The sequence below is a fragment of the Mobula hypostoma genome, chromosome 12 (assembly GCF_963921235.1).
Source record: "Mobula hypostoma chromosome 12, sMobHyp1.1, whole genome shotgun sequence".
In the NCBI taxonomy this organism is placed as follows: Eukaryota; Metazoa; Chordata; class Chondrichthyes; order Myliobatiformes; family Myliobatidae; genus Mobula; species Mobula hypostoma.
This window is the reverse complement of record NC_086108.1, coordinates 29,800,454-29,827,253: the sequence shown is the minus strand read 5'-3', so window position 1 is coordinate 29,827,253 and position 26,800 is coordinate 29,800,454. Positions and strand designations below refer to the sequence as shown.

General features: G+C 45.1%; 1 protein-coding gene and 1 pseudogene across 2 annotated transcripts in view; both read right to left on the bottom strand.

Annotated features, from left to right (window-relative positions):
• The window catches only part of LOC134355084 (eukaryotic translation initiation factor 4E transporter-like), a 55,743-nt pseudogene extending 36,347 nt beyond the window's left edge, over positions 1-19,396 (bottom strand).
• Positions 1-26,800, bottom strand: part of rgl1 (ral guanine nucleotide dissociation stimulator-like 1) — a 299,811-nt gene that overhangs the window by 177,612 nt on the left and 95,399 nt on the right. The window contains exon 1 of one of the 2 annotated variants that reach the window (XM_063063773.1): positions 19,622-19,940. The exons of the other annotated variant lie outside the window; for it this stretch is intronic. Within the exon in view, the coding sequence (XP_062919843.1) occupies positions 19,622-19,642 (21 nt within the window). The 5' untranslated portion in view covers positions 19,643-19,940. Of the gene's footprint in view, positions 1-19,621; positions 19,941-26,800 lie in introns of those variants that run through there. 2 annotated transcript variants of the gene reach the window in all.

Sequence of the window (26,800 nt, the reverse complement as noted above, 5' to 3'; positions counted from 1 at the left end):
AGCAAAACGGTTAAAAAAGTTTGGTTAGAAAGTTTACCTCATCCATTTCAAGACTTCAAGCAGACTTTTTTTTCATCAGTTCAAGGAACGAACCCAATTTCCAATTGGCACCTCACCAAAAACCTGGAGGTATTTTATTTGTCTCAAATCTCATCCAGCTACATTTTTTTTATATATAAAAACCTGCTTTTTCCAATGTGGGTGGTTTGAGTGGAAAACTACAATTCTGAACTAAGATTAATGCTTTAATATTCACTAATGGTTGCACGTTACACTTGGGATTTTTCTCTTAAAACAGCCGGCACTTACACAGAAAGTTTCAGTGATGTAACTACCTGGGGATTTTCACTAAACCTTGGCTCACAATACAAGACCTTGCTCGAGCATAACTCTGTCAAAGCAAGCATATCACATAATTGTTAAAGTTTGGAAACCATGTTTCCCCCTCAATACTGTGAAGTGCATTAAATCTGTAAAGACTGTACTCCATGGTTTTGTGTTTAAAAGAAACCTTGTTAAGCAAAACAGGACTTCAGTATCTCCCAACCTAGATAGCCTCAGCACTTGCTGACAACTACCCAACAAACTGTAACATGGGTTGACAAGTAGCTGCTGTCAGGATTCAGTCTGAACCAATGATTGACAGCCAGGTACAGTTGTCTCATCAAGTTGCCCAACCAGTCAATAACATTGTCTTTCCTGGTGTGTTGTCTGAGAACTTACAGAAGCATTTCTAGAGTATGAAAATAAAAAAAACTTAATACAGGTATTTACATGCTCCAAAAATAATCAAATAGCTCAGAATTTATTGAAGGAACTAACAATAGCAAAGTAGTCAATCTGTGATATCACAAAAGCAGTATACAGTTTTAACAAGTTTTTACTTCTAATGCTATGAAAAAAAGATTCAGAAGCAAGCACTCTAGAATGGGTTCCTTTTAAAGAATGTTCCCTCTGCTGTTTAATTTCTCAAAAATCTCTGGCCTACAGCTGTGAATGAGTGCAAGAATACTCGATCAGCAATGAACTGCATTAAGAGAAAATGTTGGGGTAATGGTTAATTTATGAACATTACAGATCCTTCCAATATTTAATTAAATTTTCCCTCCTTTCTCCTCACCTCCCTCCATCTTCTCCCACAGATGCTGCTTGACCCCCTAGAGTTCATCTAGCTGGTTGGTTGCTGCTCCAGATACAAGTTATTGTGGTCGCTTAAATCTTTATTTCATTAAATATGTTGTTGGTTTTCATGCAAATGGGATGACCCATGCAAATGAGGACAAAATTCCTTAATCACCCAGCTGCAATTTCCTGAGAATGATATCCCATTTAAAAGCAATCTCCACTTAAGATGCAAAAGGAGGCTTTGGATTAGGGAAATATTGGTGGAGGAAAAGCATGTCAAAGCAATACAAAACTGTGCTATTGCAGAGGTGCAATTAATATCTCTGAGAAGCTCTTACAAGGGGCCATTGAAAAAACCTTTGATTGAGATTTCATTGAAGGTCTTTTTAGTTATGAATAAACTCTTATTGGGCTTCTAGCCAGGTACAGGTATCAATTTGAACCGATGTTTTGATGACAGACTCTGCTGTCTTCATCAGGGATGAAGCCTAGGCATGTCTAGACTGATGCCATTTATACACCCTTGGCATCCATCCCCCCAATTGGTTAGTCCTCATCCAATCAGGTTTCTGCTGTCCCAACTCATTTACGTTCGAATTCCAGTTCTTACTTGGAACAAGACCTTCACCTTTGTTAAAATTCTTTTTCTCTAGTTTTATATCAATAGCTTCCTTCATCAGGTGGTCTCAAAAGCCAATGGCGCAACACAGTCGTTTTGTGCCGTGGTCAATCAATGGCCATTGTGAATGAAATGTTCTGCATTCTTTTTAGTTTTTCAATGATCAACATTGGCAAGTTAAATTAGGCATCTGACATTTTTTTGCTGATCCTAATAATTACTCATGATCACCTGTGTTCAATGCATCAATTCCAAAAGTACATTACTTCAGATCTATTCCTTGCAAGATATTTGGGACAATCAGATGAAACATATTTTAAGTGGAATAACATGGGGGGTTTGCAGCATTTAGGAAATTTGAAAATTTTTAAATAGTGGTTTTTAGCCTTGTATTGCAAAAGAATCATTAGTATTGCATTAAAACCTTTACAGCAGTGGTGAAAGTGCACCTGTTGATCCAAGTTCAGAATTACTAAGTCAATGAAGGTTGTTCTTTGTAGAAAGTGTACAGAACAGACAACACAATATAATAATGATCAGTAACTCCAGAAAGATCTTATTGGAAATGTCACTGACCTAGTGCTGCTTCTTAAATGTAGGTCTTAGCCAAGCCTCACTGGTATGAAACTTGCCTTGAGACAAAAGACTGTGGGTTCCAGAGCCACTTTCAATGCCCAAGGACAGAGTTGAGTTGACACTCCAGGGCAATGCTGGGGCAATCACAATTTTCAGTCAGCACAATGAATCCAACCCCCATTTGCAAGTACCCCAGATTAATAGTTGAAGAAGAACACTTTCAGTGTCCAACTTAATGCAGCCCACTATAAAGTGCATGGGGCAATGAGGCTGGAAATGCAGCAAAAGATTGGAAAACTTAATAAGGCTAATCTACCTCAACCCCACATTATTCCTGTTCCCACTCCCCCAACATCAATGAAATAAAACATGTTAGTATTCCCCTCTTTGAACTTCAAGCATATCAAATACGTCCTTCAGCAAACTTGTTCCAGGAATTATGCAACGTCAACCTACATTCCAAAGATTTATTTTTCAAGTCAAAGACTCTTTTTTAAAGCAAAGCTTGGCATCAGCAAATCAGTGCTCAAACTACTGCCCCAGAGGAATTGGGTGTTTTCCTTGATTTGGCCATTTTATAGTGTTCCTTCCAAATGAACAAATGAGAGTAAAATTGGTCTTCCTACAGCTACCAGCACGTTTAGACGCAGCCTAATCAGGTGGTCAATAACACAAACCCAGCTTCTGTATTGTTTTTTAACATTTCTTCGGAGGGAGAAGCAATATTAAAATTAAATATTCCAGGAAAACAAACATATTAGGAGAATTTTATTGGCATTGGTAACATTAAACACTTGAATTACTTTTAAAATGACAGAATATGGAAATGCATGTATTGCTCTTTGCAAGATCAGGAACTAAAATGCTGGCAGCAAGCTGAGGGCATCTGATGTCAAGAAATTTTCTGCACTAGTGACCCCAACCCTACCAGTTCCTTAGAAAATTTCCAGCCCCATCCCATTGCTGTTTTTAAGCATCTGCAGTATTCACCTGTGAAAATACTCCAGTTGCCAGGTTTCAGCCTTAAACAGTAACAAGTGACCAGCTAATCTGTTCTAGTTCTGCTGACTGAAAAATCATTTAGTAGAAATTCTTTGTTCAGTAGTTATTAAAAATATGTTTGTGGTACTGGGAAGCTCGTTGACTGTGAATAACACACACAAGAGATGGAGAGGTGAAGAAGAAATGTTCAGCTGTTTATTTTACTTGCAAGTCATTTAGCTAAAATGCCCTCTCATATTACATTCAGTACATAGCACACGTGGGAAGCTTGATAGCAACTTGCAAGGGTCAAAATATACGTCAATACATAATGTATCCCTCCGCCCTACTCCGCCTTCCCACAGAGACCAGCCACTGAGCTATTAAGATTCAATAGAGTGATCATCCAATACAACCAACAACAAAAGACTTTTTTTTAAAACTAGGGTTGGGAGGGTAGACCGCCTCTATTCCCAGACGTAATCCTGTGAGGGTATTGACAACTTGGGGATAACGCTAAGGTAATGTTATCTCTTGGTGGTGTACGTATAGATCTTGGCTTGGGTACTGCATTGTCAATAGGGTCACCTCAGAAAGCACAGGTGACAGGTGATGAATGGCCTTACTGATTAAGGATTGAGGTGTGATGATTCTGACCGCCAAGCAGGTCACCTAGAATATCTGGGTGTGGAGGCCACATTACGGGGGGCGGGGGGGGGAAACGGTAGAATTTCAGGGGGTTTTGATTGCAGAGGCAAGGTTCCACTTGCCTTCATACTGTCAATTAGCTTATTGAAGGAAGTCATATCTGGTCTGTTCAGCAACACACACAAAATGCTGGAGGAACTCAGCAGGCCAGGCAGCAGCTATGGAAAAAAGTACAGTCGACATTTCAGGCCAAAACCCTTCGGCAGGACTTTTCTTTGATCTTTTATTTGTATTTTGTAAGAGCAGGTGATGCAGTTGGAGTCTGTTCCAGATGTTCCACCATGAACGGGGTGGCAAGCTTTCTCTCAGATTCCGTTTTGAGACCTTTCAGTTCTGCTTCCTCCTCTTCCACAGACAAAACCACTCCAGCCTGTGACCTCTCCTTTAATTTCTCCTTGTTGATAGTGAGACTGGTCAGCAGAGGTTTCACATCCACATTTACTTTTCGCAGTATTTCAAAATATCAACCTGTTTATTGATGTCCTTGTAGCGATGTGCTACACACAGAGCTAGAAAGAATGACACTCAGTCTGTAAGTTGCACTCAAGACTAGTTTATTCAAACTTCACGGCACTGGCTTTTATGCAGTTCCGTTCCTGCCCTCTCCGGGCAGAAATGACATCAGAGGTGCATTACAAAAGTCTCTTCCCGTGCACGGGCTTTCTCCCCTTGCTGGTGAAGAAGGCACAGCGCCATTTTGGGGCTGGCCTCTCTGCCAACGCGTGCGCCATTTTGTGAGCCGGCTCACCAGTGTAGAAAGTGGGTCGCCACGTAACCCCACCCCACCCCAGAACTGGCGCTACATCCCCCAATGTCCACAGTCTGGATCAGTCTCTGTTTGGGCGGTCTGCCTCTGCGCCGCAGTGCCTGAACCTCGACCGGCTGCGCCAAGTCCACATGGGCTGGTTTGAGTCGGTCCACCATGAAAACCTCCTCTCTCCCTCCAATGTCCAGAACATACATGGACCCGTTGTTCCTGATCACCTTGAACGGCCCCTCATACGGCCGCTGTAGCGTGCCCGGTGTGCGCCCATTCATACAAATACAAACTTACAGTTCTGCAGGTCTTTGGGTACGCAGGTTGGGCTCTGTCCGTGCTGTGAAGTTGGAACGGGGGCCAGGTTGCCGAGTCTTTCGCGTAGTCTGTCCAGGACTGCTGCGGGTTCTTCCGCTTGCTCCCTTGGGGCTGGTATGAACTCTCCTGGGACAACCAGGGGTGTGCCGTACACCAGCTCGGCTGACGAGGTGTGCAGATCCTCTTTTGGTGCTGTGCGGATTCCAAGCAGGACCCAGGAAAGCTCGTCCACCCAGTTAGGCCCTTTCAGGCGGGCCATGAGAGCCGACTTTAAGTGACGGTGGAAGCATTCCACTAGTCCGTTCGACTGTGGGTGGTAGGCAGTTGTGTGGTGTAATTGTGTTCTTAACAGGCTGGCCACAGCCGACCATGGGCTGGAGGTGAACTGGGCACCTCTATCAGGGGTAATGTGGGCCGGTATCCCGAAGTGGGCTGCCCAGGTTGCAATCAGCGCTCGGGCGCAGGAATCGGCGGTGGTGTTGTTGAGCAGGACCGCCTCTGGCCATCTTGTGAACCGGTCTACCATAGTTACCATAGTATCCCGAATCGTGCTGCCGTTTGCGGCCCTCAGGGTGGGTCCCGTCTCCCTGTTGCGGGTGTCATACCCCGTCTGGGGTAAGACGCTGATCTCCACTCCAGTGTCAACCAAGAAGCGGCGTCCCGACTGTTTGTCCCAGACATACAGGAGGCTGTCCTGGTGGCCAGCCGCCGTAGCCATTAGCGGTGGCTGGCCCTGGTGTTTCCTGAAAACTTGCAGGGCGGGCAACAACAGCAGGCTTCTGTGCCCCACCACTGGTGGTAGAAACACCATTGTTCATTGGCCTCCTCACTCCTGCCTCTGGGTTGTGTGCGCTCCATTGCCGGGCCTGGTCTGGTCTGCTGTTGGGCGTGTAGCTTGGTAATCTGTCTGACAGACGCCCCGCTCTCCCTCTTGGCTTTCCACAGCACATCTGCCCAGGCTGCCACCTTCCAGGGGTCACTGAAATCTGCATCGGCCAGCAGCAGATGTATGTCCTCGGGCAGTTGCTCTAGGAACGCCTGCTCAAACATGAGGCAGGGCTTGTGTCCTTCAGCCAGGGCCAGCATCTCATTCATTAATGCTGATGGCGGCCTGTCTCCCAAACCGTCCAGGTGCAGCAAGCGGGCACCTTGCTCGTGTCGTGAGAGGCCAAAGGTCCCTATGAGCAGCGCTTTGAATGCTGCATATTTGCCTTCTTCCGGGGGTGACTGTATGAAATCCTCAACCTGGGGTAGCTGTCTCCTGATCAAGGGAGCTCACCACATAATAGTAACGTGTGGAATCAGAAGATATCTGCCGAATCTGGAACTGGGCTTCTGCTTGGTCAAACCACACGCGTGGTCGCAGCGTCCAGAAAGTTGGCAGTGTTAGTGAAACTGCTTGAACAGATGAAGAGTCCATCATCTTTGATCGAAATCCCGTTTGGACCGTCGGGGTCACCAATGTAGTGAAGTGCTACACACAGCTAGAAATAACGACACACAGTCTGTAAGTTGCACACGAGACTAATTTATTCCAACTTTGCGGCACTGGCTTTTACGCAGTTCCGTTCCTGCCCTCTCCTGGCAGAAATGACGTCAGAGGTGCATTACAAAAGTCTCTTCCCACATGCGGGCTTTCTCCCATTTCTGGTGAAGAAGGTGGCCCAGCGCCATTTTGGGGCTGGCCTCTCTGCCGACGCGCGCGCCATTTTGTGAGTCGGTTTGCCTGCGTAGAAAGTGGGTCGCCATATCCTTATAATTTTCCTCATGATGGAATGGGTGCAAACTAATTTCCAATCTCTGAAACAGGTTCTGGGATCATCAGCTCCAGACTAGAAAATCTCTCAAGTTCATGTGGGGTAGACTGCAGGCTACTGGAGCGACTACCTGGTCTACTTAAGTTGCTTAACAGCCATTGATAGAATCAGCTGGATAATATTGGCCCTTCACCAAGCACCTCTTCAATCATCATTGCTAGTTGAAGAACACTTTTCTCTATGTTGAAGAACTCATTGAAATTGAAGTTCCTCAATGCAAGGCAGGCCTGCTTTCTGGGGAACTTCTTGGTCAGCTTCTGATGCAGAAACAGTAGGTTCTCTGTTTGGGCAACGCCATTGCATGGTACACCTTTTTTAATGGTCTGTGATCGTTTCCTCCTCCTCTTTGTCTGACTTGGATCCTCCAGCAGCATGTTACCATCAAAGCCTGTCAGCTCTATTGTTTCTGGTTGACTAGTGAAGCCAGCAGAAAACCATTCTGCTTCCTCTTCAGTAAAGGAGCCACATCACCTCCACTGACTAAAAATGCACTTGCCATCACCAAACTCTCTCCTAAAGCGCTTTTCCTTGAAGCCCCATTCCCTTCCTTCTCTAGCATCTCCATCACGCAAGTCTTTGTCTCTGCTATCCTAATCAACTGTTCTTGATGTTATTAAGCACCCACTTCCAATCCTCCACTGGCAACCCAACCATGAATATTTTAATTCTACTTCCCAATGGGCTTCCAGATCCTCAACTACTGGGGGTATTGGTCACATGACAGCTATGACCAAAGCTTCAGCACCGAGGACTGAGTACAACATCAGGATCTTTTTTATTCTCTCGCATGGATCTGTAATTCTTCACCTGAGAATTGCTCTCTCCATATCCAAAAGATAGTCCTTCTTAGTGCCATCCAGTGGTGAACTCCTGCCAGAATTCGGATACAAGGATGCATGCCATTTTTCCAGGTCCCATATACCTTCACTGTCATACTTTTCCAAAAGACATACTGGTCTCTGCATTGCCTGTGGGTACTCTTTGATTTCCAGCTGCTTTTACACAGAGTATCTATATGGTTTCTTCGTGCCATATATTTTTAATGTATTGTTGGCTTTCTCTGGGTAGCCTCCAGGGTCAGTGGCAGATCCAAAAAAAATTGTTTAACTGATCTTTTTCTTCAATCCATTCTGTTTTGTCCATGCCACCACCGAGGGTCAGCAGCTGTCTCTGCTGCTCTGCTGAGGCTCTGGGCTTGCCAGTGAATCCTTTCATTCTGCCCAGTTCTCCATTGAATAATTCTGCTTATTTCTTCAATACTCTTTGTAGACCAGTGCTCCACCAACTAAGTGCACTTTATGCTATTTGAGTTTGAGTTGCTCCAACCACGGGTGGCCCAGAAGTGCTGGATAACTACATTTAACAACGTACCGTGCAAGTTTCTTTATCTGTTCATTAACCTCCACTGTAACATGTCCTCACTGAAACAACCTCATCAGTCTTTAAAGTCAACCTTGCTCCTTCTGGGCTGAGATGATGCAATTCGTCTTTGTAAACTGTCTCTGACACCAGTGCTACTGCAGTAACCCTGTGTCCATCTACATCCTCACTGTGCACCCACCAACCATGAGTTCACCCAATGGCTGTCTCTGTGTCCTGAAACAGATAAAACATGCAAAGCTTCTTCAACCACAGAGTCACTCAGTCCATCCCCAGTCTGCTTCATCTTGTTCACATGTTTCTTTTTGTTATTCCAAAAGTCATTTTTCTTTATTGCAGTGATTTTGGTTAACAGCGTCTTTTTTTCTTTTACAGGTGTGTTCAGTCTGTCCCTTTTTGCCACAGTTTTAGCAATCTAAATCCTTATACCAACATTCTTATGTTGAGTGCCCAGTTTTGCCACAACAGTAATATTGATTGCCAATAGGTGTCTTCCTTTTAAAGTCAGTAGAAACTTTATGAACTTGGGAAGATGGCTCAATGGCTGTACTGCTTCAATTGCCACCTCCATAACTGTACTAATCTCAACTGCCTTCTGTAATGATAGTCTGTCTTCTGTAAGCAAATGTTTCCTAATTGCCTCACTGTGCAGACCACATAGGAGTCTATCATGTACCGTGTCATTCAGTGTTCAGACATCTGCTTCAGCGCCACATCAGATGTGAAATAGAATTGCCTTCTCCTTGATTCCTTTCCTGAAATTTAACTCTCTCAGCAATAAAGACTCAGGTAAATAGTGGTCCTTTATGACTTTAACTATGTCCTCATCGGAACTATCACCAAGCTTAGCATGTTGCACTAAACTGTGTAATAAATTAAATGTTTTTGCACCACCCATCACAGTCAGAAGAATTGGAACATGAATATTTTCTGAAATCTGACTTGCCAGTGCAAAATATTCATACCTTTCAGTAGGTGAACTCTGTTGCTCTGCCATTTTGTCATACGACCCCATAATTCCAAACATTGTCATTATTTTCAAACAGTCACATTCCAGAAAAGGTAACTAGGCTTATCCGTCACTCTCTCTCGTTTTCTTTTAACTGTTCTGTTCTCACTCTCTCCGCTTGGTTTCTCGCACCAGGCTTCCTGCAGCCATTTTGTTTTCGTTCACCATCATGACACAGTGGTAGACCGCCAGCGTTGCACATGGACTTTACTCGTTAAGGGGAACAAAACAATAAATATCATGTGAGGACTTGTCACCTCATCACAAGTTGTTATAGAAACATAGAAACATAGAAAATAGGTGCAGGAGTAGGCCATTCGGCCCTTCGAGCCTGCACCGCCATTTATTATGATCATGGCTGATCATCCAACTCAGAACCCCGCCCCAGCTTTCCCTCCATACACCCTGATCCCCGTAGCCACAAGGGCCATATCTAACTCCCTCTTAAATATAGCCAATGAACTGGCCTCAACTGTTTCCTGTGGCAGAGAATTCCACAGATTCACCACTCTCTGTGTGAAGAAGTTTTTCCTAATCTCGGTCCTAAAAGGCTTCCCCTTTATCCTCAAACTGTGACCCCTCATTCTGGACTTCCCCAACATTGGGAACAATCTTCCTGCATCTAGCCTGTCCAATCCCTTTAGGATTTTATCCGTTTCAATCAGATCCCCCCTCAATCTTCTAAATTCCAATGAGTACAAGCCTAGTTCATCCAGTCTTTCTTCATATGAAAGTCCTGCCATCCCAGGAATCAATCTGGTGAACCTTCTTTGTACTCCCTCTATGGCAAGGATGTCTTTCCTCAGATTAGGGGACCAAAACTGCACACAATACTCCAGGAGTGGTCTCACCAAGGCCTTGTACAACTGCAGTAGTACCTCCCTGGTCCTGTACTTGAATCCTCTCGCTATAAATGCCAGCATACCATTCGCCTTTTTCACCGCCTGCTGTACCTGCATGCCCACTTTCAATGACTGGTGTATAATGACACCCAGGTCTCGTTGCACCTCCCCTTTTCCTAATCGGCCACCATTCAGATAATAATCTGTTTTCCTATTTTTGCCACCAAAGTGGATAACTTCACATTTATCCACATTAAATTGCATCTGCATGAATTTGCCCACTCACCCAACCTATCCAAGTCGCTCTGCATCCTCTTAGCATCCTCCTCACAGCTAACACTGCCACCCAGCTTCATGTCATCCGCAAACTTGGAGATGCTGCATTTAATTCCCTCATCCAAGTCATTAATATATATTGTAAACAACTGGGGTCCCAGCACTGAGCCTTGCGGTACCCCACTAGTCACCGCCTGCCATTCTGAAAAGGTCCCGTTTATTCCCACTCTTTGCTTCCTGTCTGCTAACCAATTCTCCATCCACATCAATACCTTACCCCCAATACCGTGTGCTTTATGTTTGTAGTACTGGGAAGCCGGGTGGCCGTGAATAACACACGAGGGACAGAGAGGTGAGGAACAAATGTGTTGCTGTTTATTTTACATGCAAGTCATCTACCCAGAATGCCCTCTCACATTATGTTCAGTACCTAACATACAGGGATGCATGATAGCACCCTGTCAGGTTCAAAATGTATGTCACTACATAAGAAAGAATCTATTTGCACTTTTAGAGGAGAACTCTATTCCTCGGTCTGGATTTTTGCAAACGGAAGAATTTTACCAACCTCCAAGAAAGTCATCCCTGAGGAAAGGCCTGACCTTCGAATGTCACTGCTTTTAACTCAATCCTAGACATCTAGAAACACTGATATCAAGCTCGGATAGGCAGGCACAATTTTAATCTCATATTTTAAACGTTTTCCCAAGCATGAAATAATGATTAGAACATTTATGCAGGCTCACTTGACAGAAATAACAAGTATAATTTTAATTCCTCAACTCCTTCAAAAATTAGATTGCTAGAAGAGTGCCGTTGATAGTCCATTGTGAAAGCAGCAGGCACAATTAACATGCCATTTAAAACTTCAGTTCTGTGCAACAAAAGCCACAATTTTTAGTGCACTGAAAGCAATGGCTTATAGCTTAGAGCTTGTCTCGTCTAGTTAAGTTGTGAAAGCTTCAAGACATCACAGCCCATGGAAAATTGCAGATCTAATTCTGAGTTAAAACAAATAGGTTTTCTCAACTGCCGATTATATGTATTACTACATGACTCAGAGGGCGAACAGAGTTGAGCTGGAAATCAGCCAGCCAGTTATGCCCATTACATTAGGGAGACCAAAGGTCTCTGATTATTATATGACCAAGCCATTATCTGAAAAGTTGTGCACAAAATTGCAGCTTTGCTCTTCCGGAAAAGTTTAGATTCCCAAGGGTCTCTTTGTGGAATTGGGAAGCTTTCAAGTTAACTTGTTGGAACTGTGTTCCCCAGGAGTACAGAATGTATGAATGTTTTGATTTGACAAACTGAATTTCTTAATACACTGATTACTTTCTCTCAAATCCAAGCATAAACAATGTTGAGAAGCTATCACTGCAATACTTGGGTCATTTTACATCTGGTACAAAATTACAAGCATCTGGCAGAATTCTCTTCCAATAAATTACAACATGCTTTTCAAAGTCCAACTCAAGAACTATAATCAGAGTGTCAATGCCTGGCAAACTGGCATCTCATTCTTATTAAAGCTACCTATAGATAAACTGGTTAGGCCACATCTGTAGTATTGCACACAGTCCTGATCACCCCACTATAGGAAGGACGTTGAGGCTTTGGGGAAAATGGAGAAGAGTTTACCAGAATGCTGCCTGGTTTAGAGGGCATGTGTTATCATGAGAGACTGGAAAAACTTGGGTTATTTGCTTTGGAATGGTGAAGGCTAAGGAAAGAGCTGATAGAAGTTGATAAGATTATGAAAGGCATAGATAGAGTCAACAGGGAGTTTCTTTTTCCTAGGGTAGAAATACCTCATACCAGAGGGCATGCACAGAAGGTATGAGGGGGTAGGCTCAAAGGGGATGTGAGGGGCAAGTTTTTTTAACTCAGAGAGTAGTGGATGCCTGGAGTGCACTGCCTGGTATGGTGGTAGATGCAAGTACATGAGAGGCTTTTAAGAGACATTCAGATAGGCACATGAGTATGAGGAAGATGGAGGGATATGGACATTGTGTAGGTAGGAGGGATTCGTTTTTGGAAATTTTAAATTTACGTTTTAGCTGGTTCAGCATAACATTGTGGCCTGAAGGACCAGTACTTATGCCGTACTGTTCTATGTTCTATTGACAGTTCAAGTTAAGCATACAAACAACAATCAACAGGCCATGCAACATCTGTGGAAGGATTAACAGCTCATGGTAAACTGTCAGAACAAAGGGTCCTGGACTTGGAGTGGAGGTAGCCAAGTGGCGACCACGCGGAGGATAGACAAGGTGAATGGTCACAGTGTGTCCCAGGGAAAGACGGTCTAAAATTAGAGAGCATAGTTTTAAGACAAGGGGAAACATCTAAAAGGGGCCCAAAGGGCAAAAAAAATGCTTAAATGTCCTTTGTAAAATGTTGTAATTGTACTCGGCCTCATCCATGCTGCATGATGGACTTGAAATATTAATGTTTTGCTCTCTACACAGATCATGTCAGACATGCTGAGTGTTTCCAGCATGTTGTTTCAGATTCCCAGAATCTGATTTTTTTTATTTTCTTGACTCATGAAGCATTAATACATCTAGACCAGGGTTTCCCATCCTTTTTTATGCCATGGACCCCAACCAGTGACCGAAAGGTCTGTGGACACAAAGTTGGGAACCCCTGATCTAGACCCTCTGCATTTGACAAAATTCATTTATTCTACAAGTCTTTCAAAAGTTAGAGTGGTGGCTAACTATGTATCCTCTGCAAAGAAGCTAACAGCATGGGTACAGAAGCAGCATGCCACCGACTTCCTCATAGCTCATTTGTTCTGTTGGAGTATGAGAGTAGTGATAGCAGTATTTTAAAAGTTACTCACCTTCTATCACCTTGATGATACAAGGCAAACATGCGCATCTTCCTAAACTCACTCATTTTGGAATGGGTGAGAGGAACATGGCCATTTAGTGCTGCACAGCTGGATAGCACAGAAGGAATGGTAAAAAAGTGCCAAGCTTCTGACTGGAACAAACAAGCCACTAGCCAAATGTCTTAAACTTGCATAGAAATATTAAGCAATGGATGATTTGACCGTGCTGAATTTGGAGGTCGTCATCTCTAACATGCTTTGGAAATTTAGAGCCTCATACAGAATTTCCTGGCATGCCAAAACTGAAAATGAATCAACTTCATAACTGCAGATCAAAACTACTGCGTATTGAAAACATGTTTAACTGGTATTAACTGGATCTTGGAAGCGTTCAACCAAAGCTCGAGGAAGGTTGACTGGCTGGAACCTAGGACTGATCTTGTATTGCAGACATCCCACCTTTCCCGGAACTTCCGGGAGTCTCCCGCATATTAATAGTGGCTCCCTGATGCCTGCAAATTATATACAATATCATGGAAATCAAATTTTTTGAGAACGAGCGAGAGAAAAGCAAGAGAGAGCGCGAGAGCGAGCGAGAGCACTTGAGTGCGCGCGAGCGACTATGAGAGCACGAGCGAGGGTGCGCCATGGCGAGGTGTTCCAAAAAAATATAAAACCTACGTCACCCCAGACTACACTAAAGCGTATCCCTGCCTAATAGGGGTCAAAATAATGACAGTGTTGCTCGCTGCACTGTTTGCAACAGTGACTTTTCTATTGCCCATGGTGGGTTAAGACTGTAAAAGACATGTTGAGGTGAGTTTAACAGGTGTTATTCATTCATTAGCATAGCTAACGTTATTTAAACTAGCTGGCTAGCTGCTAAGGAGCTACTCCATTGCAGACATCCCACCTCTCCTGGAAGTCTCCCGCAAATTGATGGTGCTACCTCTCTGAAATGAGTTTTTGCAGGGTGGGATGTCTGTTATTGATTGGAGAGTTAAATTTCTACAGAGAAGTTGCATAATTGCCTTCACAAGAAGGAAGGAGGATAACTGCTCACACATACACCCTGTCATTAAGCACACAGCAATGTTAGGAGAAAACTGGGGAGGAAGTTTATCTACCAGCTGGGTAAATTATAATCTGGCACCCAACAGAGAGAGAGAGAAAATGTGTGTTTATTCAAGTGCTAAAGATAAGTGTTTCCTGATAATCTGACCCAGTTAGCAAAATACAGATTCATGACCAATATTTTATTTTGCAGTTTGCTAGTCTAAGACATTTGGTGGTAAAAGTCAGCCAACAGGGGCTCATTTATGAAGTGAACAAAGTATTAGTTTCAATAGCTTAAAAGGTAAAGCAGCAATGCACAAACTGGAGTTGAAGTACATTGCATCAGATCTTTCTTGTAAGGCAAGTAAGCAAGCAATCACTTACTTTAATTGTTGCAAGCACCGCAACAATTCCCATCATTGTATGAAAAGAGCACCACTCAGAGTCTAAAGAAGTAATAGCATCCTTCCACGCTAAATGGTCTAGAACTACTGGCATACGATGCTCGGAGACAGATTTGTAGCCAAATAACAGCTAATAGCGGATTAATGTTAACCAGTAAGTATAACTTGCCATTTATCTTGTGTAAACCTATTACCAATTACAGTGCACAAAAACAATAGGTTCAACACATTCAGAGCAATACATTACTGTCAATAACCTGTGAAAAACATAGTTATTTCCGTAGTTTTGTTATTGCACTGCCAAGCTGCTGGTAGAACATTTTCATCAGCCCTCTGGCTTCGAAAACAAACACGACATACATTAAACAAAGGAAATAAAAAGTGGAAGTAAACTCAAAATGGAAGCAAAATATTTAGAGGTGCGATGGATATTCACTACCCAGGGTTTGGGGGCCTTTTTGTGAAGCTTAGCTTTCTAACCTTGCAGCTGACACTTCTAGAGATCAAAGAGTTGTTTTTGAGTAGGTTAAATTTCCAATCAATACTCTTTCTTCAGCATCTTGTTATAAATGGCAGCCAGTCTTCAGTTCTTAATGTAAAAGGCCAGCAATAATCAGTCTGAAGTTAAAAGGACAGCTTTGCAAACAACGCTGTCTATAGAGCACAGGCTGATGGCCTACGGCATGGGTCCGGTTGCAGTAAGACAAAGGGGTCATGTTAAGTGGCCTGTATCAAATCGGACAACACTGGCTAAGTTATTTAGTTCAAGGAAGCTTATAGACTGGATTGATTTTATCCCTTAGCACATCAAATAGCTGATTGATCAACAGTTGGAAGCTTTGTGTACTCAGAGAGTCAGCTTCACAGTATTAATTGTGGGTATTTGGGGTCCCTGTCCCCAGAAGCTTAAAACCATCTGTGCGGAAAAGAATCTGAAAAAATACCTGTGTGAAATCATCTAAGTGGCAACAAAAAAGTATAAATGTAAGAGAGCGGTCAGGCTTGTTGGGACTGGTCAAGGAAGAGCAACAAGAACGATAGAAAGACAGGATGAACTAGAATCCATTCATCTGCCATTGATTTATGCAACAAATGACTGGTTAGCTCATTTGAATTGTACCTGTGTTTTGGAAATACTCTATTTTAGAAATTGTTTGCAATTTGGAAATCTTTTATGAGATTTAAAACTCAGAGGTTATCTATGTTTTCCTTTATAAGAATATTATCTAAATTGAAATGTGCATCTCTAAGAATAAGTAAACTGTGATTAAACTACTTTGTTAGATGGAAGCATCTCCTCCTGGGTAGGGAGGGAGGACCTACCACTGAAGTAGTGGGTATGGCAGCTTAACTTGCTGTGGAGGATAGACAGGGAAGACACCTAGCCTTTGAAGAGTAGGTGGCTACAGTATAACCTCCCTTTAGAGAGGGTACCCATAGTGATCTATAATCGGATAGGGCTTAAGAGCTTCATTTGAGTATCAAAATTTGCGGTCAGCAAACACAATGTCTACACAGAGGAAGAGACTGGTAGCGATAGTGGCACCCCAATACATATAGTTCTGCATCTTAAGCTATCAAGATGTCAACTATAAAGAGACTTTCTTAACTCTATCCCAAGCTGCTCATTTCAATGTTCAGTCACCTCTCAGACCATGTCTACTAGACAACGATAAAATTGCAGGAATATGCTGGTCGATTAAATAGTAAAACACTCTGAAATACTAAACAACAACTAATGAAAAAAATTGTTCTGAAGAGAAAATAAAATCAGACAAAGCATAGACAGAGATATTCCATGTACGTTTGTATGTTCTAATTATCAATTCATATAAAATGAGCGAACTTGTTATCTATAGCTTCTACAATTTAAGGTCATAATATTTTCCCATGTTTTATAGGCTATTCAATGACTTAACTTTGAGATACTGAATAAACCATAGAGTTCCAGACAAATGACATTTGACTAGACAAAAATCAATGCCACCAAATCTGTTCAATCTTTGTAAACCTCCTTTCAGCAGAGATCTCAAATATCTATGCAGTATTCAATCCACAAGCATTGCTGTGCATTTTTGAACACTAACCACTATTTCTACAACTGCATAAAATTGAAGAAAAACAATGGTAACATATGATCAAATTCCCAAAACCAAACACAGTGGTCACCAAGCATATTCATCAAAAACCACTCCAAAGGGTTTTGATTGTTTGAACTTCTCACTCGGCTTGTAATTCTGCTTTCATATTTGCTCTACTTTAACCACTGATGAAATTGATATATTAGTAAACCCACAATTCCAATAAAGCATCTCAAAAGCTTTATTGTTTGTGCCTTCAGAGAGGAATACATACTGTATTTACCACAAAATAGACAAGGAGCTTGAAACCCTTCACATTAGAATCAGTTAGGATCCAAAAGAGATCTGTTTGGCCAGATCCAGGTGCTAATAAACCTTTTATTGATGGGAACTGTTGGCCAATTATGGCTCGCAGGACAGGACATTCCTGAGTATCAAATCAATAGATTTGGGAACCACCAGTCACAGGTGCATTGATCAGATACTTTTGGACTTTACTTCTCACTTGACCACTGGATTTCAAAAAGACTCTCGGGTGAATACAGTCATGCTGAACCATGGGGCTAGACTGACTTTGTTTCTGGCCCCACAACCTTATACCAGCCAAGGCAGGCAGAGACAGCATTGCACTTGCTTGATAATTGTAGAAAATATCTTTCCTAAACTGCCCCTTTAAACTTCAATTTTTAACCATTAAAATTAAAAAAACAAAAACTATTAATATTTGAAACTGTTGTCGTCCAATTACGACCAGAGATATTTATGTAAATACACTTCAAATGCCTTTGACATTTTGAATCAAGCAGTCAACGGGCCATGAAGTGCAACAAAGAGGGAGCTGGGCATGGGAGTAGGGGCTGAGTGGACCAGATCAAGTGTAATCCAGCTGATTAAGGATGGCATGTCATCATACCTTTCACAATTCTGCAGTCACACAAATTGTGGTGTTTCAGGAAAAACCGTATTAGTGCTGTTGTAGATCAGTCTCAATAGAATCGAGCTGCATTAAACAAGCTATTCCTTCCCGAGTGGAGGGTTTAAAAATAAAACTGCACTGCAAATTGGAGCAATGCCATTTATTCACATGAATATCTGACATGTAGAAGCAACTGTCAGACAACCTATTGTGATTGACATTTACATTGTAGAAGCTATTGCACGGGAAATAATGCAGCACAAACCAGTCCTAGTTCAACTTGCAGAAGACAAACATATTAGCATCATGTGCTGAATCAAACTCCGGACTTCAATTTTAAAGCCAACTCATGGAACACCCAATTGTGGGGAATAGGGAGTGACAGAAAATGACCAGTCTCCAATGCTCAAGACTGACTGGCAGCTCAAGGTCCCCAGGTCAGACTTTGACATTAGTCATAATCCAATAACACTATTGTCATTTCAAACTCCAGCTTCCTAAAAGGAACCAATAGTAATCTCATTCACGGGCACAGTGCCCAAGCCAAAAATGAAATAACCAAAATGATTAACTGTGTTCCAACATTTTTGGGTATACCATAATACCATAAGATACAGGAGCAGAAAATTAGGCCATTTGGCCCATCGAGTCTACTCCGCCACGTCCTCATGGCTGATCCATTTCCCTTTCAGCCACAGTCTCCTGCTTTCTCCCTGTAACTCTTCATCCCTGACTATCAACCTCAACATACCCAATGACATGGTCTACACAGCCACCAGTGGCAACAATTCCAGAGATTTGCCATTCTCTGGCTAAAGAAATTCCTCCTCATCTCTGATCTAAATGGACATCCATCTAACCAGTTTTACTTGATGTGGTTTTGTTATCAACTTGCTATCCAGGCCATACAATTGCTGCAGCATCATTTGAACGAACAGGCCCATCATCTGCATGAGGAGCAAGGAATAGTTTTAAATACAGTACCAGTACACAAACCTCTACACAGGTTTCCTGATACCGTGTGCCTGCATATTTATATATTCAAGCAGAACACACGAAGAAAAATAGTAGTCAAGAGGTCTCGCTACTTGTTCTAAAGTTAGAGGTAAGGATCCATTTAAGGAATAGGCCAAATGGCAGCAACACTCACAATTCCGATTTTGTTAATTTTTTCCCCCCGATGGTGACAGCCATTTCCTGTTGACAAAACAGACATCGGATGTCTCTTTTGTACATTTTCAATAAGGAGTGATGTTGAGTGTGGGATTCTAAAGCAACCCCTGTTTTGCATTGCTCAAGTCAGTGTGAGGGAAGACAAAGAAATGCAAGCTCCAGATGTGTATCAGTGCAAAATATGTAACACAGTCAGTCTGCTAATGATCTACACTCTCACCTTATCTCAGAAGCTTTCGCCAAACACTTAATACCAATTACAACTTGTTCCAAGTCATTGATCACATCAATGTAAGTTATTTACATCCCATGAAATGTTAGATGAAAATGAATTAAATAAAAGCTTGCACTCCATTACTCAATATTTCATTTTCATTTAAATACCATTAATAACAATTTAGTCTGGCCACTGGCACGTAATCGACCAGTAGGTCAGAACCACCAACCTGGTTGGATCCAGACAACACTTTCAACTTCACTTTGCTTCAGAGTCACATCAGCTAAATATGGAGGATTCATGATACATTTTTACTGACACTCAACTTGGCATATATCTTATTCCAATTATAATACACTTCTGAAAAAAGCGTGTGCCCAATTAAAAGAGAACACTACAAATAAAATGCAAAATGGTGGCATTGATTATGAAAAATGCAAACAACTTTCAAAATGCATAATTATAATAAACATCTGGCTGCAGAATTTAAAAAAAAACTCTGTACATATCCACTAATACATACTCACCAATATAGGAAAATATGCCATAGCTTTGGAACATAATTTTCATTTGCTTCATAAACCATTGTGAGAGGCAAGTACAGTTGATTTTGTGCAAGTCATTTTACAGATATAGCTAGGATCCATTAGATAGCTCAGTCTTCTTGTTTAAACCAGATTCTCCCTGGAATCACTAAGTGACCAAAGCATGCAGTCTGCTCCACAATGGCTGTCACAGGATTATGACACAGTGAAGTTCCAGAAAGGATGAAATTCCTTTTCCGATCTTAACTAGGAGATGTTCGGAAACAATTGATGGAAGTGAACTGCTGAGCTGGATTAATCTGCATCGTGCTCCCACACAGACTCTGTGACTCCTGCTCTGAAGGGAAAAAAACAGCGTTGCAGTGCCAAAAAGCTACTTCATATTTTGAACAGCCTCTGATTTGATACAAGTACTTCTTTGTTGCTACAAGTCGACTCAAGACATCCAAGTAATCCTCAAGCCAAGTAAATCTTCAATGAGCTTCAAAATAAAAATAAAGGTGTCCAAATTACACAAGCTGAAATCTCAGAATTCTGTTACAAATTCAAGGGAAGTGCAAAATCTAATAAGAAAACATTCCTAAGTGCCAGAGTCAATTTTGTGGTCTAAATTTTCAATTTTGCTGGAAAGTTCAGTATATGAAATGTGATTTTGGGTCTCCATTTATGATTCATAATGCAAAGATATACTTGTTTGTATATCACAGCCTTGACAGTCACATCACAACATTAAAATTGCATTGAATTAAACTGTACTAGTAGAAACTAAACCAAAAATGACTCCAAAGTAGGGATTTTTCTTTTCCAGAAGTGGGAGGCAGGCAAAGGAGGGTTCAAGGCAATCCCTTACATTCATTTAATTAATACTTACACTGACAATATTGTAGAGGTGCTATGCTATGTAACTCTGATTCAGAAACTAATCAAAAGAAAAACATGGGAGTCTGGGTTTAACATGCCTACTTCAGTTTACTTTTGTGAGGCGTGCACGTATGGGCACAGAGTGTACCATTCACGTACTTTTACATATAACCCATAATGAATTCTATAAACAATGAATGCTTCAAACAATATATTTACATTACTCAGATATTACTGAAATGCTAAATACACAACACTGCTTAGCTATAAACTTCAAACAAAATAGAATACATCTCAACATATTGTGGTGCTGGAGGTGTGGTCAGCAGCTCTCCCCAGCATTCCTAGCAGCCAATGCTACTTATTGCTCTTGCTTTTGAGATGTGTTTGTGGTGTGTGCGTTTGGTAGAATTACGGTGAGATGTTCCAAGTTCATTTATTTTAGCTCGGGTTATACAGTTACTCGCTTGTGTGTTGGTGTGCCACCCTGAATGTAAGCAGGGTGTGTAATAATCACCTCCCCCATCTGAATTGTGGCTGAGTCAGTTCTCACTGAGCAATTGTACCCTGTCTGTTATTGTGTTTGTCACAATAAAAATGGCAGCTGAGATAAACGAGCCTTTCTCATCCGCCATCATGGACTGAACGCTCGCAACATTAGTATTGGGAGTGGGATGAGAAATGAATGGTGAAGTTGAAGAGCTGAGGGAATAAGCTGAGGGATGAGCAGGATGCCTGCCCTGCACCAGGCTCTCAAAGTCTCTCAAAGGTTGCTGACCTGGAGGGTGAATCTGGGAACCGAGCATCGGTCCTTCCCAGGGAACCCCGATGAGCAAGTGCACCCGGGATCCACAACCCGGGGTGCACAGTGGTATGTGTCAGCAGCACCCCTCGCGGCCCACACTGGGGAACCCAAGATACCACAGCCATGGGAGAATGGGCAGTGCAGCAGGCACCAACACCAGAGAAAGAGAAGGATCGATGGACTCCAGCAATTCACACCACAAGATCCACCCTGATGCTACCCAGATACAACGGTACCAGCCGTCCGGAGCCTGACCTGGAGCAAGTCAAAGCAGCACTCACAACACGCTGGAGGAACTCAGCAGGTCAGGCAGCATCCGTGGAAACGATGAGTCGACGTTTCGGGCCAGACCCCTTCGTCAGGACTGTAGAGGGAAGGGGCAGAGGCCCTATAAAGATGGTGGGGGGGGGGGTGGAGAGAGAGAAGGAAAAGGCTGGTAGGTTCCAGGTGAAAAACCAGTAAGGGGAAAGATAAAGGGGTGGGGGAGGGGAAGCAGGAAAGGTGAAGAAAGAATAGGGGAAAACACAATGGGTAGCGGGTCTGGGTGAGGATCCGGTCAAAGAGTCGGAGAGAGGCGGAGATCACAGAGGGGGAGCAGTGAGAGAGGGTCTCACTGAACTCCCATCGAAGGGAAGATTTAAACTTCTTCAGGGTAGGCATATCTCGAAGAGACTTCTCAGCGGAGTAGCGAATCGTAAACACAAAATACTCTTGCCAAAATACTCTAGTCAAGCTTGCCGCATGGCATAATGCGTGGAGTCTCATTGAGACAGCACTGCAGGGGGATGTCCTCTTCCACCAGTGCTGGCTGAGCAGTGTGACTACGGGACCCTCGAAGCAGCATTACAAGTTGAGGCCACTGGAGGAAGAACCAGGAGGCAGATGGCACTGTGTGGGAGAAAGCCTGGTGGGGTGTTCACAGCAGGTCTACCACCCATTCTCTCCCAAGGAGAGCTTGCCCTCCACGCCTTTGTAAAGGCGCTGAGGCCGGAGCGCCTTCAGCAGCACGTTCTCCTGACATCACCATCATAGCTGGCCGAGGTGCTGTCAGACGCGGAGATGGCAGAAGCAATTTTAGCCTGCAAGGCGTTCTGGCACCACCCCACATGCCGTGAGCCTGGGCCAGTGTGGATGAGGAAAAGCCAGTGAGACAAGTCCAACCAGTGCTGTGCTGGCCCCGCCGTGTGCCACTAAGCCGACGCTGTTACTAGGTGGTGAAGACAGGCCATGTGCCCCGGAAATGCCCTGCACCAGAACCATGCCACAGCGCAGCCATGGGGAAATGCCAAATGGCTGGTGCTGCCCAAGACCTCCAGCAAAATCTCTCTGTTGTCGCTTCCTACTTGGGTGAAGATCAAAGCTAATACATAGACTTTGAGGTGGAAGGTGTCAGATGCCGTAAGTTGGTGGACATGGGGCCAACCAGCACCATCATCCACCCCTACGTCCTCCCCAACACGGACCAGCCACCCCCGCCTGGGTGGACAACGATGGCGGTTCTGCTGGCTACGGTCACCGGCGACTGTCCGGCAACGAGAGGGAAGAGGAGGCTGTGCCTCACTGTGGGGAAAACACAGCAGAGCACCAGGTGTGGCTAGCCAGCATCTGGCACTTCTGCGTCGATGTGCCAGGGGCAACACTCCACCTCAGCGCTGAAGCCGTGGCTCTCCGGCAGGGCAGCTCCAGGCGGGCACAGCAGGACACGCTGCCAGTCTCACAGCAGCCCACCCTGTAGCAGCCCAACGCAATGCAAAGCACCACACTGAAACCTGCAATGGGGTGACACGCACCATCACCAGCCACCCTAGCACATCTGACCCTGCCCATCATCAGCAACTGCATCAGTGCAGCGTGACGCCATTGGCAGCACTACTGTGGTGCCCTCCAGTGAGAACACAGGCAGTGCAAGGGCTGTGGCAGCAGAGTATTGAGGGCTTGGATCAGGACCAGCAGCGGCAGCTGAAAGACATCTCGACATCTTCACAGACAGGGACGAGGACTGCAGACGCACAGGGCTAGTCCAACGCTGGGGACACCCGGCCCTTCTACCTACAGACCCATCACCTGGCTCTCACCAAAGATCAGGCAGCAGATCAAAGCGATGGCAGCAGTTGGTATCATCGAGCCCTCCAAAGCCCATGGACAGTCCCAATGGAAGAAAGATGGGTCATGGTGGTTTGGCGTAGACTACCATCTCAATGCCGTGACCCAGAAGGGCTACCACACTGGTCCGAATTGATGATTCAGGTTCGCGGGTTTGAACTGGCTCAGCTCTCTCAATCTCCACAGCGGTTGCTAACACATGGCCAAGGGCTTTGTCACTTCCAGGTAATGCTACTTGGCCATGTGTAACCTCCTGGCCATGTTCAGGAGACTGATCGAGAGGGTGCAGGCTCACATTCTGCGGAGTTACTGTGTCATCTATTGGGACGATCTCCTGGTAAACGCCACCATCTGCTCCGTGAACCTGCGCCTCAGTCGCGCAAGGTGCTGCTTACTGCATCGTCAGACGAAATTCCTGAGGCGTATGGTGAGTGCAGGAGTGGTGATGGATCCTGAGATGGTGGTGGCAGTCAGGGAATGTCTCTGAGCTTCGCAGCTTCCTGGGGCTGACAACGTACCAACACCAGTTTATTAGGGACTTTGCCCCCATCGCCAGTTCCCTGCACCAGCTCACCGAGAAGGGAATGCCCTTCACCCGGGCTGACAGCTATGCTGCCACCTTCGACCAGCTCCGAGCTGCATCCACCCAGACCCCAGTGTTAGTGCACTCTGAACCAGCACGGCCTCCATTGTTGGCACAGACACCATCAACAGTGGGGGGGGGGGGGGGCCAGTGCGGTGCTGTCATAGGAGGGGGACTGATAAGAACGCATTATGTCGTACTTCAGCCCCGAACAGAACTATTGTGTCAGCCACCGGGAGCTCATGGCATCGGTCAGGGCCCTCCGCCACTTCCACCCCGACCTCTGGTTGCCTGCTCCTGCTTCACAGGGATCATGTGTTGTCAACCTGGCTATTGAGCTCCGATGGTCCCGAGGGACAGCCCCACGGTGGCAGCAGACTCTCCAGGACTGCAATTTCAAGGTACAGCTCCTCATCGGAAGGCACCACAGCAATGCTGATACCCTCTCTCGCCGTCCCTGTGAAGCCACTGAGTGTCCCGATGGTCGCCACCTCGAGGAGCGGAGCCAGGGGCAAGCAGCAGTGGCGACGCTTCAGGTGACAGCTGGCGGCGAGGTAGACCTCCCGACCATTGACCACAGCAGCTGCTCAGGGATCAGGAAAGTGATCCCATGCCGGCCCGGGTGAGGGAATAGCTGAGCATGGAACGGCAGCTGGGGCAGGGGTGGAGGTCTCCGTACTGGATCCAGAGGTCAAAGCACTATACTCTTGATGGGGCGTGCCGGAGGTGCGCGGTGGGTTGCTCTTTCGGCGGTGGCAGTTTTCCGATGGCAACAGTTTTCCAATGGTTACAGACATCTCCTGCAGCTGGTGGTCCCCCGGGGGGCTCCGCTCCACGGTGCTGCGGTCGGTGCGCGGGCTGGTGGGAGCTGGCCATTTCGGGGTTGCAAAGACATTGGGCAAGCTGCACGAACACTTCTGTTGGCTTGGGCGGAAGCAGGACGTGGAGCCGTTTGTGCACTGCTGCGAGGCGTGCACTTTGCAGAGGGGGCCAGGCCGCCACTCTGGGGCATCAATGCAGCAGTACATGGTGGAGGCCCCAAGGGAGCATGTAGAGATTGACGTCTTGGGCCCTTTCTTCCACATCGATGCCAGAAATCGCCAGGTTCTAATGGCCGTAGATTACTTCACAAAGTGACCACAGGCGTACGCAGTCCCGAACAAGAGCACCACCACCACCACCGAGAGGAGTCCTTCTGCCACTTCTGCACCCCCGAGGAACTCCACGGCGACTAAGGGCATAATTTTGAGATGGAGGTGTTTGGCGAGGTCGACAGGTGCCTGGGAATCTCCAAAATGTGGGTCACCCCCACTCCCCCCTCACCTGCAAAGTGATGGCTGGTGATCCACCCCCTGGCTACTCAGCTTGCCATCCTCATCAGCCTGCACCAGCTGGATTGGGATCGCCTCCTACCCCCACGTGTAGTGGGCATACTGGACAGCAGCTCAGGAGAAGCACCAGGTGTCCGCCGGCTGCACACGTGCTTGGGCTGGAGCCACGTACGCCGGTGGATCTGATGTTTGGCCCCCTTCACGAGCCGGATGTTCCCATGGAGGCCGGGTTGGAGCTTTTGCAGCACCTCTGGAGGTGCCTGCTGGCTGTTTATGAGGAGGCTGGGCAGAACCATAGCACAGCTAGTGGCCGCCAGAATCTGGCTTATGATGCCCGCAGCCAGGACAGGACTTTACTGGGGAGGGGGACTATGCCTACTGCCCCACCCAGAAGGAGGGACTATCCCCAGAGCTTGACCACATCTCCGATCTGGTATACCGGGTGCGGCTACCTGAATGGCAGAAAGAAATCATGCTGCACCAAAACTGGCTAGCACTGTATCAGCCCTTGGCACCATCAACCCAGAAAGCTGAGGGAAGCAGGTGACACTCTGTGTGCCCTTCCTCTTTCATCACCAAAACAGTGCCTCCCCTGGGGGCGGGGGGCAGTGAGCATGAAGGAACTGCAAACACCCCCCCACCCCCCGTGCCCCAAGCAGTGGCGTCAACCACCACTGGGACATTTGGACTTTGTTGTGGACTCAGTTGCCAGGGACAAATGACCCCTCAGGTGGGGACAGTGTGGTGCTCCAGAGGCGCGGTCGACAGCTCGCTCCAGCATTCCTAGCAGCAGTTCCATTTATTGTTCTGGCTTTTAAAATGTGTTCTTGGTGTGTGTGGTGTTCAGTAGAATTTTGGTGAGATGTTTAAGTTCATTTATTTTGGCTCGTGTTATACAATTCCTCGCTTGCGTGCCATCCTGACTGTAATCGGGGTGTGTAAAATCACCTCCCCGTCTGTACACGACTGCGTTCGTTCTCACTGAGCTACTGTGCTCTGTTATTGTATTTGTCGCAATAAAAACAGCAACTGAGATAAACTTTCCTCATCTGTCATCATGGACTGAATGCTTGCAACAACACACATACACAATATACGACATTACAACTACTGTATAGACATCCAGAGTAAAATAAATTTTTAATTGTCCCATTCAGGCCTAAGGATTTAATTGCTGCAGAGGATTTCTTGATCTTATGGGATATTGCCTTTCCTGACAAGGGGGAGGGGTCACTCTGCTTGGCAAGGTTGACCTGTGCCTGTGAAAAAATCTTTGATTCTAGGGCCTCCTCCATGGTGGATGTAGGAGTTGACTCTGGGATCACTGAAAGTGGTTCCGACAGCCCTGGACGCCTTTCTTCTCCAACAATCAACTCAGCTTTCCTCAGGTGTTTGATGCGTCATCTCCAGGTGACAGCAGGCACAATCTGCACCGTGTAGGAGATTGGTCCAGTTAATCTTCCTGAGTACCCGCTTTT